The sequence below is a fragment of the Pelodiscus sinensis genome, chromosome 29, assembly GCF_052426305.1.
Source record: "Pelodiscus sinensis isolate ZL-2025 chromosome 29, ASM5242630v1, whole genome shotgun sequence".
In the NCBI taxonomy this organism is placed as follows: domain Eukaryota; kingdom Metazoa; phylum Chordata; order Testudines; family Trionychidae; genus Pelodiscus; species Pelodiscus sinensis.
In genome coordinates this window covers 4,110,800-4,129,576 of record NC_143080.1, presented here as the reverse complement: position 1 = coordinate 4,129,576, position 18,777 = coordinate 4,110,800, and the positions used below count along the sequence as shown (strand labels likewise).

Genomic DNA, 18,777 nt, shown 5'->3' with positions numbered 1-18,777 from the left:
CAAATTAGTCAAGTAAAAAATAGTGAGGACCTAATATTTCATCAGATGCCAAAACTTCAGTATAGTGCAACAACAAAAAAGTTTTTAATCTTTTTTCAATTGATTCTATTTCCTTTGCCCATTCCTTCTTCGATTATCATAAAAAGTGTGTGTTTCAAATCATCTAGGGGATTAGTTAAATCTAGTTAGATCTAGAAATTATTCATGTAGCAGACAACATTACAACTCACTTGGGAAAGGACTAAGTCTTGATGTTCTGCATAGGGCTCATCTACAAAGGAAGTCTCAGGAGAATCAATTAGAATTAATTTAAGGTGTGAAATTCAAGTGGATTGGTTAAGCTGCATTAAACCTGTGAGTTACACAATCAAAATTGAAGTCACATTTATTCTGAATAAGAGTATCCACACATGGGTTTAATATGGTTTAAGTAATCTACTTCGAAGTTAATTTGGATTAACTTCCTGAGCATCCCTATGTAAACAAAAGCCTTTAATGATAGACAGGTAAAGAGTTACCCTCTTCCACATTAAAACTATATAACAGCAGCATATGGCACAGATAAAGAACATGTTCCATATTAAACCTCCAGAGTATTACATATAGATGCAACCATCAAAAGTACTGAAATATGCATTATTTGCTTACTCCTAACAACCTTCCTCCCAAATCTGCTACTTAACTTCTGACATTCTTTTCTTTCCTGTCTATAGGACAAAATTGCACCAGGTGCAATTTTAAAGCAGCTTAGTCAGACTGATTTGAACCCTTGTGCCAACAGATTTATTTCAGTTTAAACTGGGTTTATAATAAACTAAAATATTTAGCTCTTAAACTAAATATTTGGCTCTCATGCGCCACTTTTATTTTAGCATAAGCCAATTAACAATTATTTAAAAACCCAATGTAGGTTAAAGCACTGAAATTTTGTTCAGGTAGATAAGGCCTTCATGTCCCAACAACTCGCTCTAAGTGCAACATTGCTTTCTGCTCTCTCTCTCAGATGACTTGCTCTTTAGTGTTACTTTAACACAGCTTTTTGGGGCATTTCATTTTTTTTAGTAACTCAGGATCTACTCTTGCAAGTTGCTGCATACACCTGGATCTCTTCTCTATGTGAAGCCCCATTAAAATTAACAGAGGTACTTCCATGCAGAGCAGATTTCAGACAAGAGGACTACTGGATCCGTAATCAGATTGGCTTGATGAAAGCCTCTAAACTTCTCTTCCTCACTGAGATTGTGTGTCAGTATCAGCACTGAATTATAAGTCCCTCAAAAGAGGTATTCTGGATGGAGAGACTGACAAGTCTATAACCTCACAAATAACAATGTCAGAGGGCATTTGGTCATGAGCGGTGTTTTCAGTAGAATGGCACAGGAATCAAGTACAAAACTAGATATCTTCTAGGAAACATGTGCAGGGTAAGGAAAGAGTCAGCAAGATTAAAAAAATAAAATCTTGTCTCTGTTAGTGTTTGTAAATGTTTTCCAACCCAAGCAGAACCCAAGTTTTCCATGTGATCTTACCTATCCAAGTCATCTTCCCCAAGTAGGACAGGTGGGAGTGGAAGTGGAGGCAGCGTTGAAGTCTTCAGGTGTGGGATAGCAGCAGTCACAGACACTTGTAGTTTTGTAGAGACCTGGACAGAGGGCTGAGAGTTTGCCTGAGTGGACAAAGCAGATGTTCTTGAATGGGAAGAAGATGGCAAAGAGGCTGGGATGGAAGTAGGGACCTGAACAGAAGTCAGTTGGGCAAGTGGTAGAGGTGGAACAGCTGGTGATGGAGGCAAAGGCGGCAATGGAGCAATCTGGGGTGGTGGTGTTGCTGTTGGTAGAGGGGGAGGAGGTGATTTTATAGAGGGCAGTGGGGGTGGGTTCTCCTTCTCTGTTGGCTCTGTCTCTTTTGGAGTTGCAATCTCCTCTTTCACTACTACAGACTTTGATTCTTTTGTTCCCATCGTTTTTGAGTCTTTAACTGGGGCTGCATGCTTCTTCTCAGAATTCTCTTCTGTCTTGGTTTTAATCGGCTCCAGAGATGTTTTAGTCTCTGCATTCATGTGTATTAAATTAACCAGTTCCGTATCAGAGGCTGATTTTTCCGATTTAATGACTTTGGGTACCTTTTTAGACTCTATTCCTGCCTCCTTCACCTCGGACGAGCTGTTCTCTTTTACAGACAGAAAGACAGGCGAGTTCTTTGCCTCCTTCCCATCCATCTTTGCTGCCGCCGCCGCCGCTGCAGCTCTCTCCTTCTTCTTCCTGCTAAGTTCTGCTCCCAGGCTGGAGTTCAATGGTAGCCTAGCAGGTGATATACTGGAATGGCGACTACGTGAACCGGACCTCTGCTTTTTACTGTGAGATGATGAATGTCTTGAATATACAGGACTTCGACTTCGGGACTTCACAGACTTCCTATGGAAAGAGCAGGAAGCAGAAAACTGAGATGTAGACTGACCTATACTTTGTTAGACACTGAAATTAACAAAAGCTATAACTCTCTTTAAAGACAAGAACATTCATAAATTGTCAACTACACTTCAGAACATACCCAAAGATTGTCTGAGGAGACTTAAATTAATAGCATCAGTTTGATGACACTTGAAAATAATCCAACACTTAATGAGCTTCCACGGTCTTGCTGTTTACAAATCATCAATAATTAAAATAACAGAATTGAAGGATGAAGGTTAGACCAAACTTCAAGTTAAAGAGGAGAACAGATGCACAGTGCTTGACTGAGGATTTTAGTTGAGAGGATAAGCTGACAGTTTAGGAATCTTTCAGGACAGCAGAGCAGGAGAGAAGATACAGTGATAAGACATGAGTACTGCTTGTGAGAATGTTTTGCACAACCCTGTGGCATTAATAAATGGTGTAACAGTAAAGCATTCTCCTAGCGAATGCCACTTTCCTCCACAGAATGTCTTCACTTCAAGTAGAGGTTTTACTCTTACCATAAATGCATTTGCACATTGCAAGTCAGAAAGACAATTTGGGACTTTCATCCTTAGACATGTTCAGTGATGCTCTAAATGGGATGCATCTCACATTTGGCTACAATGTATTACATTAGCAGAGATATTAAATGAATTTGGAAATCTGCACTGTTGTGTGAGCCACAAATAAGAAGAAAAATGTCTTCCTTTAAAAGTACATAAAGTGAACAGAGGATGAGCTTGGATTAGGCAAAAGTCTGCAATGCCTATGAATTCAGAGGTTATTAAGGATGAAGAGTCACTAGAAAGACTGAAAAAAGCCAGAAAACTGATATTTTAAATTCAGACCAGTGAACATTTTCTCTTCTTCAAGGAAGACTGGGATTTTGCAGCTCATGGGACTGTGTTCTCTCAAGAGGAGTAATGTGTGTACGGTGGACTCTAAGGGCATATCTACATAGCGCGTTATTTCAGAATAACTGACATTATTCCAAAATAGCAAAGAATACACTTACTCTACAAGCCTTTATTTCATAATAATGTCGAGCTGGAGGACTTCTTACTCCCACTCCTGTAACCCTCATTTTACGAAAAGTAAGGGAAGTTGAAGGAAGAGTGTTCTTCCTTCGACTTCCTGCTGTGCAGACAGTGCCTAAAGCCGAGTTAAGCTATTTCGACTTAAGCTACGCAATTGAAGTAGCTGAAGTTGCCTAGCTTAATTTGACTTTAGCCCTGCTGTGTAGATGTACCCTAATGGATTTGGAAGCCACATGTTACTAAATAATAAAAACTAAGGTTCTACCAATGCTGTTGTTCAAAGCATGCTCACAAATGATTTTTATTATATGGTCTATTCATAGACTTCCCTGACCACAGTACAAAATATAGCATGATTTTAGATCATACTAAGAGAAATTCCTTTTTCCGCACTGCTCAGGAAACATGCCAGAGCAACTGTGTTTAATGTGGCAGCTGTTAGCAGATTTTTCAACTATAATTGAAATGCAGTATAAGAGATTAAAACGACAATTATCTTATCCCGTTCAAATTATATTAAAGAACTATCTGATGACATACCTGCTTTAAAAATAAGCTAAAGTATAAAAATGGCTTATTTCACTGTGACTAAGTGTGTGTGTGTGTGTAATATATATATATATATATATTATATATAAATATAAATATAAACAGCAATAAGTATATAAAAAAGTCAGACCTATTTCAGAGTCTGTTTTCAATGTTCATAGAAATTGTGTTTAAACAGAAGTTGACAATATACCTCAAGCTGGCCCGTCCTCTTCAGGGGACTCTGGCTAATCAGTTTAACTGTCACACACACAGGCAGAATTTGCCATTTGGATAATAGTTCACTTTCCACATCCCACTGCAAAACTGTCAGGAGCTGAAATAGCTAGCAGCATGCTTACACTGCACGAAGAGGTCACACTTGCAGACTTTGCTGAGGACAACATTCCTAACAGAACTTGTATGACATGGTTAGCTGCAAACAGAGAACACTTAATTTTGACACCTAAACAGCACCAAATCCAGCTACAACTGATTCCTAGCATTGATCTGGAAACCTGCTCTTCACTAGGCAATAACAGTTTTTGTCATTGATGTCTGCCTTGAAATATGTTTTCAAGTTCTGTAAGGCATTTACCCTGTCTAGAGTAATCCTCGAGTAACTTTATCTCTAGCCAAGAGGTTAACGACATTTGCCCTCACATATCACCTTTGAAATCGCACTGCACTGCATATTACCCAGTTTATAGTACTTAAAAAGTACTTAAATGTACCCTTAAGAGACCCAAAGAGGGTCCACAAGGTGTCTGTCACCCAGTCAACTTTTTAGGTACTTCTCAGCTTTATAGACTCTCAAACTTTTCTTTCCAGTTATAGCGGTATGGTTTAAAAATTCCTACATTTCTAATGGAGGAAACAGGACATGTAAAAAGCTAGCCATCAGACTAGTGGATTAAGATAAGGTATCAATGCAAGAGAATGGCTCACTACAGAAAACCCAAATACAATGGCAGGAGATTCATTTCCCTGATACAAACAGAGCTGTACCAAAGAAAGGTATCTTTGGAGGAAAGACTCGGAGAAATCTCTAGCCCTATCTGCATTATGAAACTGGATATTGCTAAGAGATGTTAGCAACAGTTTCCCCTCAACCAATGATGAATGCTGAAGAAGACATGAGAGCGCCCAGAACTGGACACTTCCAGAAAGCCTGTCATGTGAAGCACTCAGAGGCTTAGTGTTTTTAGGCTTGCTATCTCACAAGTGAGGGTATGTGGCAAATCACAAGTATAACAGTGAAATGAAAGTTAGTGGCAAAGCTGGGACTAGAATAGGGGTGGACAATAATTTTTGTAGGGGGGCCACTTCACAAATGTTCATGGGTCAGGCCCCAAAGGGGTAGAGCCTCTGGTGGAAGGGGCGGGGCCTCAGGCAGGGGCAGTTCCCTTTAGGCCCCACATACCCAGGGAGGAGACTTTACACTCTCCCCCATGGGGCAAGGAACCGCAGGGGGTCTACCTTGGCCCTGCCAGGGGCACATGGTGCCCACAGGAAATGTCAGAGATTTTGAACAGCAAATGGTTCCCTCTGGTGCTGCAAGCCCCTGGCGGGAGGGAGAAGACTTCAGGTGCTCTCCTGTCCCCAGGCCTCAATTGGCCTGGATGTGGAGCCATAGCAGGGCAGGCCAAACAAACAGTTTGTTGGGCCAGATTCGGCCTGTGGGCCATATCTTGTCCATCCCTGAACTAGAACCTAGCTGCCTTGACTCCTGATTTCTTATTTTAACAACTTAAGAAACTACCTCAAATTAAACCCTCTAAATCCAGTTTCACAGACATTTGGTAACCCCATATTGTGATTCTGTGCTGCACACCAGTGACTATGGTGCACATACAAATCCAGAAACTAATCTCATAGTAGTGTATAAGCCCACATTCAGCAAGTGTGTGTGTGTGTGTGTGTGTGTGTGTGTGCGCGCACGCGTGAGCGTGCAGGGGGTGTTAACCCGAATTCTTTCTCCTGGCTATAACTGCAATGGTATAGTTATTACAACTGCTATAAATAGGGTTTGACAAACCCCAGCGAGAGTCACTTGCCAGCCCCGTACTGTGCATGCGCCAGACCGGCACTGCGCATGTGCGAAGCGCCGGTGAATGGGGCACTCTGAACGACTGGCTGAAATCTACTCGCCCGTGGTTTGTTGAGCCCTGGCTATAAAGGCCAACCGTGACTATAGAGAAATAGATGTATTCACCATTTTCCTTTTCAGACTGCTTTTTGGGAAGGGGTGGGAGTTTAAAAGAATCACTAGGAAGTATTTTACCCTCTGCCAATGAAAAAACATCAGTGCCACAGGAAAGACTCATTCATCCCCTTGAGTAATTTACACTGAACTTTCCTCATTGAATGCAGGTTCAGTGACCAACAACATACAGAAGTTCTTATTTTTAAGTTTGCTTAACATTTAGAAATAAAAGAAAGATCTGAAAACTTCCCTTTGCCTGTGGAAGGGTAATATTGTACATTAGGGTGGCCATTTTCTGAAGACATCTTGCAAATACAATTGACCCCTTATTTTTTGTTTTGTGTTGCACAGTGAAACTGAGTTTTGATTAAACAGTGGGTTGTACAAAAAGTGTAGACCAACTTTATGAGAAGGGGGGGGACTGTGGTGGGTTATCAATTTAATCCTAGATTCAAAGAATTCAAATACATAGTGTAAATGAGTAATGACCTTTGGAATTTTTTGTTGTTGTTTGATTAACTAGCTAAGTGCTGTACCACAAAGGTATCCTTGAAAACGCTCTCACATGGCTATGCAAGTTCATGGAAGCACATTCAAAGCTGCTTCCATAAGACCAGCTTTGGAAAAAGTGATTTTTCACAAGAGCAACTATCATTTTACAGACCAAATCAAATATTGCTTTTTTTGAGATGTGTTGGGGGGGAAGAGGAAGGAAAACACAGCACTTTAGTGTTGCTTCCTCTGTTACCAAGGGATGTAAAATTTCAATTATTTGGCCAATCGAATAGTCGAAGCAAATTGCATCAACTATTCAATAAAGTTGATAAAGGCACTTCTGCCTTTAAATTATAGCAGTCCCCCAACTGGCCTCACGCTCCCTGTGGCATTTCAAAGCTGACCCTCAGCTCCATGTGGCGCTGCTGCTTTGAAACACCAAAGAGAGCCCAACATCAGGCTCCACAGTGTTTCAAATCAGCAGTGCTATATGAAGTCCAGGGTCAGCGGGAGAGTTCCCAGCTGACCCCAGGCTCCACACGGCGCGACCACTTGGAACCACCTCCTCCTCTATTCCCCCTCTCCCCCGCTGCCTCTTTCTGATAGAGGCAGCAAGAGGGGAGGGGGGAAGTGACTAGTCGACTAGCCTGTCGACTATCGGATAAGCATTTGCTTATAGGATAGTTGACTAGTCGTTCACATCCCTACTGTCACCCTCCAATTCAACAGCAACCCTTTTGCTGGTTAAAGAAGAGTAGCTATACACCCTTACCAGAGGCTACATAGCACAGCCAGAAAAGATATACAAGGCATCTGCCACTCAGGATTTTTCTAGAGATGTAAAAGCACGTGACCTGTGAAAACAAGGTTTTCATTTCCCAAAAAGATTTGGGTTTTACATGTACACAGCTCCACTAGATCATATTTCAAAATTAATGGACAGGAAGCTTTTACTTCGATATAGTTTATCAAAATAAACTAAAGATGGGGGAGAACAGGGGTGACTCCAATGAGCTAACTTGAGGCAAAATTTACAGATGCCTTATCACTACTAGGATTTTACATTGAGATAGCTATTTGCAGTTCAGACAAAGACAGGATTTTTAGTCTATACTAGTCCTGATTTTCACTGGAAAACCTTATATGTGAAGAGCAATGGATGTTGTTTTAGGGCTCAATTCCAAAGCACTAAATTTAATGGGACTACCCAAATGAGAAGTTCAAATCACACAGGTAAAGATGTGCAGACCCAATCTCGTTCACCAATGGAATCCTGGGAAGCAACACAACTAACATTGTACATATTGTTTTGCTAGTTTATCATAAGAACTTATTTCACGTAGAAGTTCTTTTCTGAATTATGATAAATCTATAGCCAGTTCCACTACACGCATGCCTAGAACTGGAGGCTCACTGAGACAAAAATTCTAGATTGAAAAATAATCCATATTAGGCTATCTACCAATCTGTACTCAAAACACTCTTCATTACTATAAAATTGAAACAAAATGCAACACTATTACTAATTTCAAACAAAATGTGTGTGTGTCTGTGTGCGTGTCAAAGTTACTGGAGCATAAAAAGAAAAAAAATCCGTGTTCCAAACTAAAAAAAAGTTACCTAATTGACCTTCTAGAATGCCAAGGGACTATTTAAAACGAATGGAAGCAAATGATCTATAACTGAGCAGAACACTTAGCTTGAGAAAAGCAAGTTAAACTATAAAGAAGCAACTTAAATATGGACAACTCTAATGATGAGGAAAGGAAAGAAAAAAATTAATCAGTTCAGAGTGAGATATGCGCTGAATTAAACAAGCCTTCTGAAAACTATAATCTCTTTCCTAGAATTTGGATCAAAGTTTCCAGAATGAGAGAACTTTTAAAAATACTTAGTGGTAGCAAAAGATGTTGGATTTTCAGCACTAGAAATTTTAAAAGTTTTCCACAGAACACTCTCACCAAGTGCAAACTTCCGCACAACACTTCATGACTGTTCTGCAAGGCCCACAGCTAGAGGCAAGTGTAACTCAATCCTACTGGCTCATTCAGTCTTGGCCTCTGGTGGTTTTAAGAAGTGGACATCTATCCAAAGGGATCGGTAACGAGCCCCATGGAGCAGTGAGGAGCCCTTGGCAATAATAAGTGCACACTAATTACCTAGGTCAGAACTGAACATGTGATCTTGAGCAATGTTTCTCAACCTTTTTTTTTTTTTTAATAAAGTACCTCCTTTTTAAAAAAAATTATAATGACCCCCAGGACCTACAGTTTTCAGACACACACAAATTGTTTCTACCATTGCAGCGTATTTGGTTAAACAACTTAATCATAGCTGGGCATGCAGTGAAATTTTTGGGTGTAAAAAGTACAAATAATAAAGCGCTGTAAAACTTAAAAAAAATTCAGTTTTCTCCAAATTTCAGTTGTGTTGACGTAACCTCCCCAGACTTCTCTCAAATACCCGTAAGGGTACTCATACCACTGGTTGAGAAACACTGATCTAGAGGGTCAATCAATCACCCCTCCAAAGCCATCCAATCTCCCTCCCAACACACAAAAAACAGAGAGATCACACACCTGGCTACTGGACTTCGGCTCACGGACCGCTTGGCAACAAAAGGACTGCTTGAGCGCCTTCGGCTGTACGGGCTGGGTGACCTTCCGCTGTACGACCCACTTCCCCTCTCATAACTGGATGAGCGTCTCCTGTTGTACGGGCTGATGGACCTCTGTCTTCGACCATAAGGACTAGGAGATCGAGTGTTGGACTGGTATGCTACGGGTTCCTTGTAGGGTGGGCTGACTGACTGCCTGCGTGATGAGCCACCTGGGCTCTTCTTGTATGAGTCATAGTTGCTGGATGTATGAGACCGTGGAGGGCTAAGATCGTATTCTTGGGTGTAAGATGCTCCAGAAGGGCTGTCATCCTGTTTGGGGCTGTCAGCCCATTTCCTGTGAGGACTCCGGGATTTCCGTTTTGGACTGTCAGTGCTTTTGTAGCTTTTCACAATGTCCCTTTTTCGATGGCTTTTACTGCGGTCTTTGTGCCCAGACTTCAGCTCCCGCTCTTTTCTGGACTTCTCCTTGTGTGCTTTGGCTGACCTGGAGTCCTTGTTGCTGCTTCTTGATGGCTGTGATTTAAAGTGTTCTTCATTCTCCTCATTGAGTCTTTTGGAGGTCCCGGACACTCGGTCCTTGATGGATCCTGACCTGATGGACACCTCCTGAGTCTTTTCCAACTTCTTCTCTTTTTCCACCTGCTTACTCCTGTTCAGCTCCCGAACACGCTTGTGCTGGTGGTGCCGGTGCTTGTGCAACCTGTCACTCCTGTCTGAGCTCCCCTTCCTCTCATCATTCTCCCTCCTTTCCAACTTGAGGGCCACATCATCGGAGAAGGTGTCCGAGTCGGAGCTGATGTCATCATATTCCACCAGTGGCTTGATCATCGCACCCAGCGGCGCCGCCGTCTCTTGAGCCACCAGCGGCGAATCTTTAGAGTGCTTGGACCTGTGCCTCTTGTGTCTGGAGACCAGCCGGTGCCTCTCCTTGCTGTTCGAACTGCCACTGCTGGATGTCTGCTGCTGCAACGACCCCCCTCCTCCTCCATCCTTCTTGCCCCCATGTCTCTCTGGATTTGGCATTCCTTCTCCACTGTGCTTGGAAGAGGGGAGGGGGGAATCCTCCAAAGCCCCCAAACTTTAAACCCCAGGCACCGACACCCCTCCCCCAGCTACAGGCCTCTTTCCGTGGCCTGCCTTTCTCCTCCCACCATTCACAACCACTTCTCCCCCCCCCCTGCGCCTTGCCTCCCTGGTTCTAACTCCCTCCCTCCTTCATGGGGTGCAGCCCTTTGGATCAGGCCCCTGGGGTGGGGGAGGGGGACTTGACCTCACAGGGCCCCTGGGCAGGCAATTAAAGGGCCTGGAAAGACCCAAGGGGGGGGTCTGGGGAAGGGGGGTGGCTGGGGCCTGGAGCGGGCCCCTGGGCCTGGGCAGAGGGTCCCCCGGGCAGGGGCCCCCTGGGTAGATCCCTAGGCCCGGCTCCCTCAGCGCCTCCCTCCGCGGAGAGTCCCCGGCTCCCGCCCCCTCAGCCGCGGCGCGGCGGGTGCCCGGCTCGCGCCCCCTTTGTCCGCCCCGCGCCCGGGGCCGCCTCCCCTCTCACTTCCCAAAGCGAAACGGCCCCGCTTCCAAGGGGGCAGCCGCCAACTCTCGCGACGCTCTCGCGTGACGGCCGAGAGCTTCCCCCTCCCTCTCTCCCCGAGGCAAAGGCCGCGAGACGCTCCGGCCGGGCCCGCGCCAGCCTCGCGAGAGCTCCGCGCGGGGCTGCTCAACAAAACTTTATTGAGCCACCTGGTAACGCGGCCAGAGAAACAAGCAAGCCCAAGGCAACGGCTCTTTTCAACAAAACTTTATTGAGCCGCACTGTGCGGACAGCGCCTCCTTTCCCCCTCCCCCACATACTTTCTTCCCCTGCAAAACTTTATTGAGATGCAGAGTGTGGTCAAATCACCAAGCCCCTGCCCCAGATACTTGTGTGGAGGAGCCTCAGGGCCCCTTCCCAGCTTCAAAGAGAGCCTGAGTGCCATGCAATAGGCCCCACAAAACATGTGAAGCAGCCAGCAGTGCCCTCAAGGCAGTGACATGGGGGTGGGGGTGAGGGTTGGTGCCTCTCTAGGCTCAGTTTCATAGAGAAGCCAGGTGTATAACCCACACTCTCCTGTTCTAAACACTAGACCCTGCTCCTGTTCCATGGCCAAAACAGAACCCAGGAGTCCTAACTCCGTTCATCTGAAGAAATGGGTTGTACCGACAAAAGCTCATGCACTTCAAAGACTAACAAGATGATTTATTAGGTGATGAGCTTTCGTGGGCCAGACCCACTTCCACAGATCAAATCAGATCTACTATTTGATCTGAGGAAGTGGGTCTGGCCCACGAAAGCTCATCACCTAATAAATCATCTTGTTAGTCTTTAAAGTGCTACATAGTCCTGTTTTTTGTTTCATCTACATGTTTTGTTAGTCTTTAAGGTGCTGCAGATAGACTATTCCTTGTTTTTTAAGTTTGTCCCAGTCTTATGATTCTCATCTCCTCTCCTCCCCCCCAACTTTTATTTACTTACCAATTACCATTGCTCAAATTGTCGCTCACTTTATTTACTTACCTCACCTGACTCCACCCAGAAAATGAAGCACCCAAAATCAGCAGCAATGTCTAAAAGTTTGTCCTGCCATTGCTTCAATTGTCACTCACTTTAAAGCAGGTGGTGTAGTTGCAGACCTAGGATATTAGGGAGACAAGGGCTATGTCTTTTGCCCAAAAAAACCTTCTTGCGCAAGAGCCGTCCTTCCTGTTTCTTCAAGTAAGAATGGCTCTTGTACAAGAGGGTTTTTTTGCGCAAAAACGGAGCCTAATTAATTATGCAAATGAGGCGCAGCGATATTCCACGCTTTGCGTCATTTGCATATTTTTTGCACAAAAGGGCTGTGTCTACATTGGCACGATCTCGCGCAAAAGTGGCCGCTCTTGCGCAAAAACTTGCTGCCTGTCTACACTGGCCTTGTGTTCTTGTGCAAGTAAACTGACGTTCTAATGTATAAAATCAAGTGTTCTTGCACTAGAACTCTGACACTCCCGCTCAGGAATAAGCCCTCTTGCAAAAGAGCTCTTCCAGAAGAGGCCAGTGTAGACAGGCAACATGAATTTCTTGTGCAAGAAAGCCCTATGGTTAAAATGGCCATCAGAGCTTTCTTGCGCAAGAGACTGTCTACACTGGCATGGATGCTCTTGCGCAAAAGCACATGCCAGTGTAGACGCTCTCTTCTGGAAGAGTTTTTGCAGAAGAACTCTTGCGCAAAAGAGTTTTTGTGCGAGAACGCGCTAGCGTAGACGTAGCCAAGGTGTGTGAGATAATATATGTTATCGGATGAAGTTCTGTCGGGGAGAGAGACAAGCTTTCAAGATAAGAAGAGCTCTTGTTTAAAAGCTTGTCTCTTTTACCTACAGAAGTTGGTGTCCTAAAAGATATGACCTCACAATTACTTTGACTCACTTCAGTGGATATTTTATCTGAGTAAGGACTGAGCAAAAGCTTGGGTGAAGGCGTCCAGATTGGACAGATAGTGAATAGTATAGTAAGGGCCTAAAAATGCCTGTTTTAAAATGTTAAATCAAATAGAATAAGCAAGTAAAAACTCCCTCCCCTCCATCTGACAAAAAAAAAATACTCTCTTGAAGTTTCCATCCCTATCTTATTTGAAAAAGAGACAACAGTAAAAAGGACTGGATTTTGAGATTTGAGAGCCATACATGAAGGATTGCTATGAATGATATAGTAGTGGCCCCAGTAATGCATCATTAAATGTATTGAAAACTGTAAGGTTCAAACAGTCACAGCAGAAGACAGATGTAGGTTTGTATCATGGTCACTTCAGTTCACAGTCTTCAAGGATGGCAAAAGAAATACAAATATTTTGTGGTTTATGGCTGCTTTTGCATCCACCTCCTGCTGCTAAAGGCCACAATTCTGCAATGAGCTCAGTATGGAAAGCAACTTAAGCCCACACAGAGCTCCATTAACTTTACCATTTTAAGGCCAGAAAGGATTATTGTGATCATCTTGTTTGCTTTCCTACTTAACACAGGCCACAGAATTACACTCAGCCAGGAATTACTATATCAAGCCCAATAATTTCTGACTGAAGTAGAGTATATCTTCTAGCGAGACATCCAATCTTGATGTAAACATTCCAAGAGATGGAGAATCCATTACTCCCCTCAGCAAGCTGTTCCAACTGTTAATACTCCCGACCTTTTCAACCCACACGTTATTAACAAATATGCTTGTAATCTTCCATTTGATTTTGTCTAGCTTACATTTCTAACCTTTGGATCTTTTTGTCTGTTAGATTAAAAACCCTTTATCGTTGGAAATCTTTATTTCAAAACCACAATCAAGTCATCTTCTATCTTCCTTTTTGGGGCTCCTACCACTTGGAGCTCATTGCAGAATCAGGGTCTCAGTAAAAAAGTGGTAAACAGATGACCTTGCACCCTGATTTGATTTCCTATAATGTGTGTTTGTTTCACAGGGAGTTCTGTGATTGATTAAGAAATTGTAATGAGCTGATTGGCACACAGAAGTATTTAACACAGTTTTCCTACTGTAAGGAATCAGAACTGTACATCAGAGGCCCTATACTGCTAACAGCTGAAGGAAACTCTCCTTTAGTGCTTTCTGGAGCGGAAGGATACAAGTTGCATCTCCACACCTCTCATGAATTTCAGAATGATTGTTTTGTTTAAAAAAAATGACAACCATTATAGTTCTAGGTAGCATTTCTCCCCATTTATATTGCAATAGAAGATTTACCCAGCATTGCTCAGCTCCTTAATTTATGTTTTTGTTTAATGAAAATGTGCATGCTTCATCTGAATCATTGTTTTGGGGGTGGGGCTAGGGATGAGGGGTTCAGTTTGCAGGCTGCCCTGGGGAGAGAGGACAACCCCAGCTCTCTCTCACCACAACAGATTGGGGCCACATGAGAAGTACCTCTCCATGTCCACTGGAATTCCAGCGGGCACAGCTGGGGGAGGGGTATAGATGGGACTGGTGCAGGTTCATCTGTCCCCTGTGCTCTCCAGGCATAGTGAGGAAAGCAGCAAACTGTGCACTTCCCTGTCACTCCCTGACAAAGGGGAACAGCCAACAGTGTCCTGTACAAATTGGGAGAGGGGAGTTTGAGCCCTCCCTAACAAGGCCCTGTGGGGGTGGGCGCCTCAGGGCTGTGGCAGTCTCATATGAGGGGGGCACACCCCTCGCCAGCTGCTTTCATCTGCCTGGTGATTCTGTCTCTTTTCTGTTTGGTTTGGTGAGAAGCAATCCCATTCCAGGCATATCCTATTTTCCTGGCATAACCAAACCTTTATGTTCCTTTAAACTCTCTTGGGCTACGTTTACACTCACGGCTTCTTGCGCCAGAAATATGCAAATGAGGCTAAGCGTGGAATATCGCCGAGCCTCATTCGCATACCTAATGAGCCGCCATTTTTGCAGAAGAGGCTCTTGCGCCGGAAGGAGCTGTCTACACTGCTCCTTCTTGCGCAACACAAACCCTCTTGCACAGTGCCGTTATGCTGATTACTTTTCAGGAAGAACGGCATTGCGCAAGAGGGTTTTTCTTAGCCAGATTCTGGCTAAGAAGCTGCGAGTGTAGACATAGCCCAAGAGAGTTTAAAGGAACATAAAGGTTTGGTTGTGCCAGGAAAATAGGATATGCCTGGAATGGGATTGCTTCTCACCAAACCAAACAGAAAAGAGACAGAATCTGGCTAAGAAAAACCCTCTTGCGCAATGCCGTTCTTCCTGAAAAGTAATCGGCGTAACGGCATTGCTCAAGAGGGTTTTTGTTGCACAAGAAGGAGCAGTGTAGACAGCTCCTTCTGGCACAAGAGCCTCTTCTGCTAAAATAGCGGCTCATTAGGTATGCAAATGAGGCTCTGCAATAGTCCATGCTTACCCTCATTTGCATATTTCTGGCGCAAGACGCCGCGAGTGTAGACATAGCCTCGGATATGTAGTAAATCAGCAAATCTACTGCTTTATTGGGACAAATTTCCCTTACTTTTTTTGTTACATATTCATGTATTTGTATTCACTACCTCACTTGGACATGTGATCAGGCCCAGCCAATGAGTTTGCAGAGCCCAAGGCAGCATGTTGTGGTTAGCTGCACCACATGGCCAGGCAACTCCCAGCAAGGGAAGCAAGCAAGTAGGAGGGTGCCAGGCAGTGCAGGGACTTAACGGCACAGGGCCCAATGCAGCCTCCTTGCTCACTTTGCCCTAAGTCCAGGCGTGTATGTGATGATAAGTCATTGTAGGGTTGCCAAGTGTCCGGTTTTCTACCGGACAGTCCGGTATTTGCGCCCTCTGTCCGGTAGAAAAATTCAGAAAATACTGGAAATGTGTAATGTCCAGTATTTTCTGATTTTTCAGCTGGGCACTGGACGGAAGCCTGGCGGGGGCGGGGGAGCGACTGGGAGGCGGGGCCGCGATTGGCGCTGGGAGCCCTGTGGTTGTGTGCAAAAGCCAGGTGGGGCGGGGCAGGGGCAGTGGCCCGGACTCCCAGCCGCTCCCCCTGCTGGCTTCTGTGCACAACTAGAGGCTCCCAGCGCCATTTGCGGTCCAGCCTCCCAGCTGGGAGCTTCTGGTTGCATGCAGAAGCCCGACGGGGGAACAGCTCCCAGCCACTCCCCCTGCCCCCACCCGGCTTCTACTAGAAAATAGAGGGAGTGCCTGCCGGGAGTGCAGACTGTTGGACTGCAGCTGCAGCCAGTGGCTGCACCCCCCTGCCAGCTTTGCTCCTCCCCCTCCTCTGGCCGCCCATCCTCCCATCCAGCCCCCGCAGCCCCCGATCCCCCCCAGTTCTGCTTCCCGTCCCCCCTCCCTCCTTTTCCATCCCCCTGGCCCCCAATCCTCCTCCCAGCTCTGCTTCCCGCCCCCCTTCCTCCCAGCCTGCCCCACCTCCCCTGCCCACGATCAAGTGTGTCTGGTATTTTGGGGGGGGAGGGGGAATCTACCTGGTAACCCTAGTCATATGTATCTTGTGCAACTGCCACAGGGTAGATTTGAACCTAGGCCCTCTAGTGCTTAGTGTAGGACAGTGATAGAAATGTAGCCATGTTAGTCTGGTGTAGCTGAAACAAAATACATAGACTTGTATTTTGTTTTAGTGTAGGACAGTGGTTCTTAACCTTACTGCAGCCTGCACCTCTTTGGTTCTCAAAATATGTTCTCATACCCCTTATTAAAAATCATTGAAGTAGGTCAATTCTTTAAACATGATATATCATAAAAATCTGGCATGTCTCGCACCCCCCAAAAAGGTATTTTGCACCCCCAGGGGATGCATGCACCCCAGGTTAAGAACCGCTGGTGTAGGAGCTTCTACAGCCTGAGCTATAAAGGTAGGTGGCTTTTAGTTGGGGCTGTAGAGCTCACGCATTCTTACATCTCTCTGTAAGTGGTCTAAGTGCCACTACTGGGACAGTGAACTACACCCACTAGGTGTGTGAGTTACATCTGCACGATTAGCCATTGAATGGGGATACATGGTTTCCTTGGGGAAAGAAAGAGTCTACTCCATTCATAAAAATTGCCTGAGCTACCACTCAGGAAGAGGGTCTTCAGCTGTGGCTTATTAACTGGCAGTCAAGGCCAGAAAAAGGGAAGGTACAAAAGCAGGCTAGGTGTGTTTAGTGTAGAGAGGTTGTGCTTCTGGAGTTGGGGAGGAGGAAAAAATGGTTAGGCAGGCTTTCCCAAGAAGAAAATGTTATTTGTGAAACTATAGGAATGAAACAGGCATTAGTCTTGAATTCTGCAAAAGGGAATCTTTCTGTTTAAGCTACAGGGAGCTGGAGCTGTGCATTTAGGCCTGACTGGGACTGCCTACTAAGAACTAGACCCTTTATCTTCCTCCAGTAGAATGCCCTGTGCTTGGGATTTTTTTCTTGTATTGTTACCCCCATTAGAGTGCTAGTGATGACCTCTTTATTCTTAAATGCCTGTAAAGTGCTTTGAGGCCTTCTGTTAAAAGCAATCTGTTGCAAAGGTCAAGAAATCTTCAACTGCAGAAGATGTAACTCAAAGAAAAGGAGCAAAAATAACTACTGGATAAAAAGAATGTAAAAATACTTAATATGTTCTGAAAATAGATGTTGTTTTACATGGATTTTTGTTAATTGTAAAGGTGCTTATTAACTACAACTTCTTTGGGGAGAAAAAATTTAAAATCTATAGTAAATTGAAAAGCTCACTTCAGGTATGTTTAGAACTGTAACCATTAATGTATGGCCTAATTTTTTTGTCTAACAATCCCTGTAGCAGAAGTTATGGATCAGATATTACCTCACCTGCAATACATTAAATATTAGATACATCTTCTGTTGGACCAGCTTCTGTTGGTGAAAGAGACAGTTGTTTGAATGTATACAACTCTTCTTTAGGTCTGGGGGACATACTCAAGAGTGTCCTAGTAAAATGCAAGGTGGGACTGATAGGTGTAAGGATTTAATATATACTGCAAGAAACCATTCAAGGTGAGGTTTGGGACCGAGGCTTGTACTTTGAAGGTGTGTGTGTGTATATATATATATATATGTATGTCTTCCTTTTGAGGATGAGGACTGAGATCAGATAAATCATAATTTTATGAAAAGTATGTAGTTAACTGCTGACTTGGTGTTGTCTAATTGTGAGCTCACTTGGAGAGCATACTGACTTCTCCTTTCACCTAAATAGTTATTAGAGCATTTAGTGCACTGGGTGAAATACATCAAAGGATGTGGTAGGCATGTATAGGACCTATGGATCTCAGTATCAGGGCAATGTATTTATGTTCTCTTACCACCAAGAAGTTGAAGTAAAAGATTGCCTCAACCACCTTGTAGCCAACACCAATAGTGTGAATTAGGTATGTACAGAGTGATGTAATTGGCATATGTAATGAAACCACTAGTCCCTCAAGTCCTTTCTTGTCCCATTTTACAACCTAAAGTGGATTCAGATTGGATTACTGTAAGTTTTTTATGGAGTCTGACTCAGAGGAGAAAGTAAGGGGGTGTACGCAGCTCCAGCAAACACTGGCTGAGCTGTGGCAAAAGCCAACACTGAGCTATTTAAAGAGTTGGAAGGAACCCAGCTTGCAGTAGGACAGTACCAGTAATTTTGTTACTTTCATTGCTGGTCTGACTTCAGAGGGGCTGCTTCTGCAGCTTCCTCTGTAACCCCTGCCCATCACCTAGTAACACACTTGAATCTCTTCACTGCCTCGTTTTACACAGGAAATGTTCTGCCTCCTATTGATGTCGGGGATCCTGATTTCATAATAGTAAAGTGACAACTGAAACAGTCAATGAGGAACTTAAGTTAGGACAACATTCTTTCTGGTCGAGAAAAGACTCGGGCATCCTTTAAAGTATTTTGTGCTGCTTAATCGCTTAGATGGTTGGGGGGTTTTGGATTTTTTTTAAATGACAGCTTGCCTGCACTTCCCTCTGCAGTAATCAAGTT

At 44.2% G+C, this 18,777-nt stretch overlaps 1 protein-coding gene across 3 annotated transcripts in view; it reads right to left on the bottom strand.

Moving 5' to 3' along the window:
• Positions 1-10,955, bottom strand: part of CDK12 (cyclin dependent kinase 12) — an 83,663-nt gene extending 72,708 nt beyond the window's left edge. For 2 of the 3 annotated variants that reach the window (XR_012898075.2, XM_006126218.5), the window contains exons 1-2: positions 9,284-10,954; positions 1,530-2,414 (exon numbers count right to left, since the gene is read on the bottom strand). Coding sequence is in view for 2 of the 3 variants with exons in the window: in XM_006126218.5 (XP_006126280.3) it covers positions 1,530-2,414; positions 9,284-10,347 (1,949 nt within the window). In the remaining variant the exon portion in view is untranslated. Of the gene's footprint in view, positions 1-1,529; positions 2,415-9,283 lie in introns of all 3 variants that reach the window. The other variant, XM_006126219.5, reaches the window with a different exon arrangement.
• Positions 10,956-18,777: the final 7,822 nt, after the last annotated feature.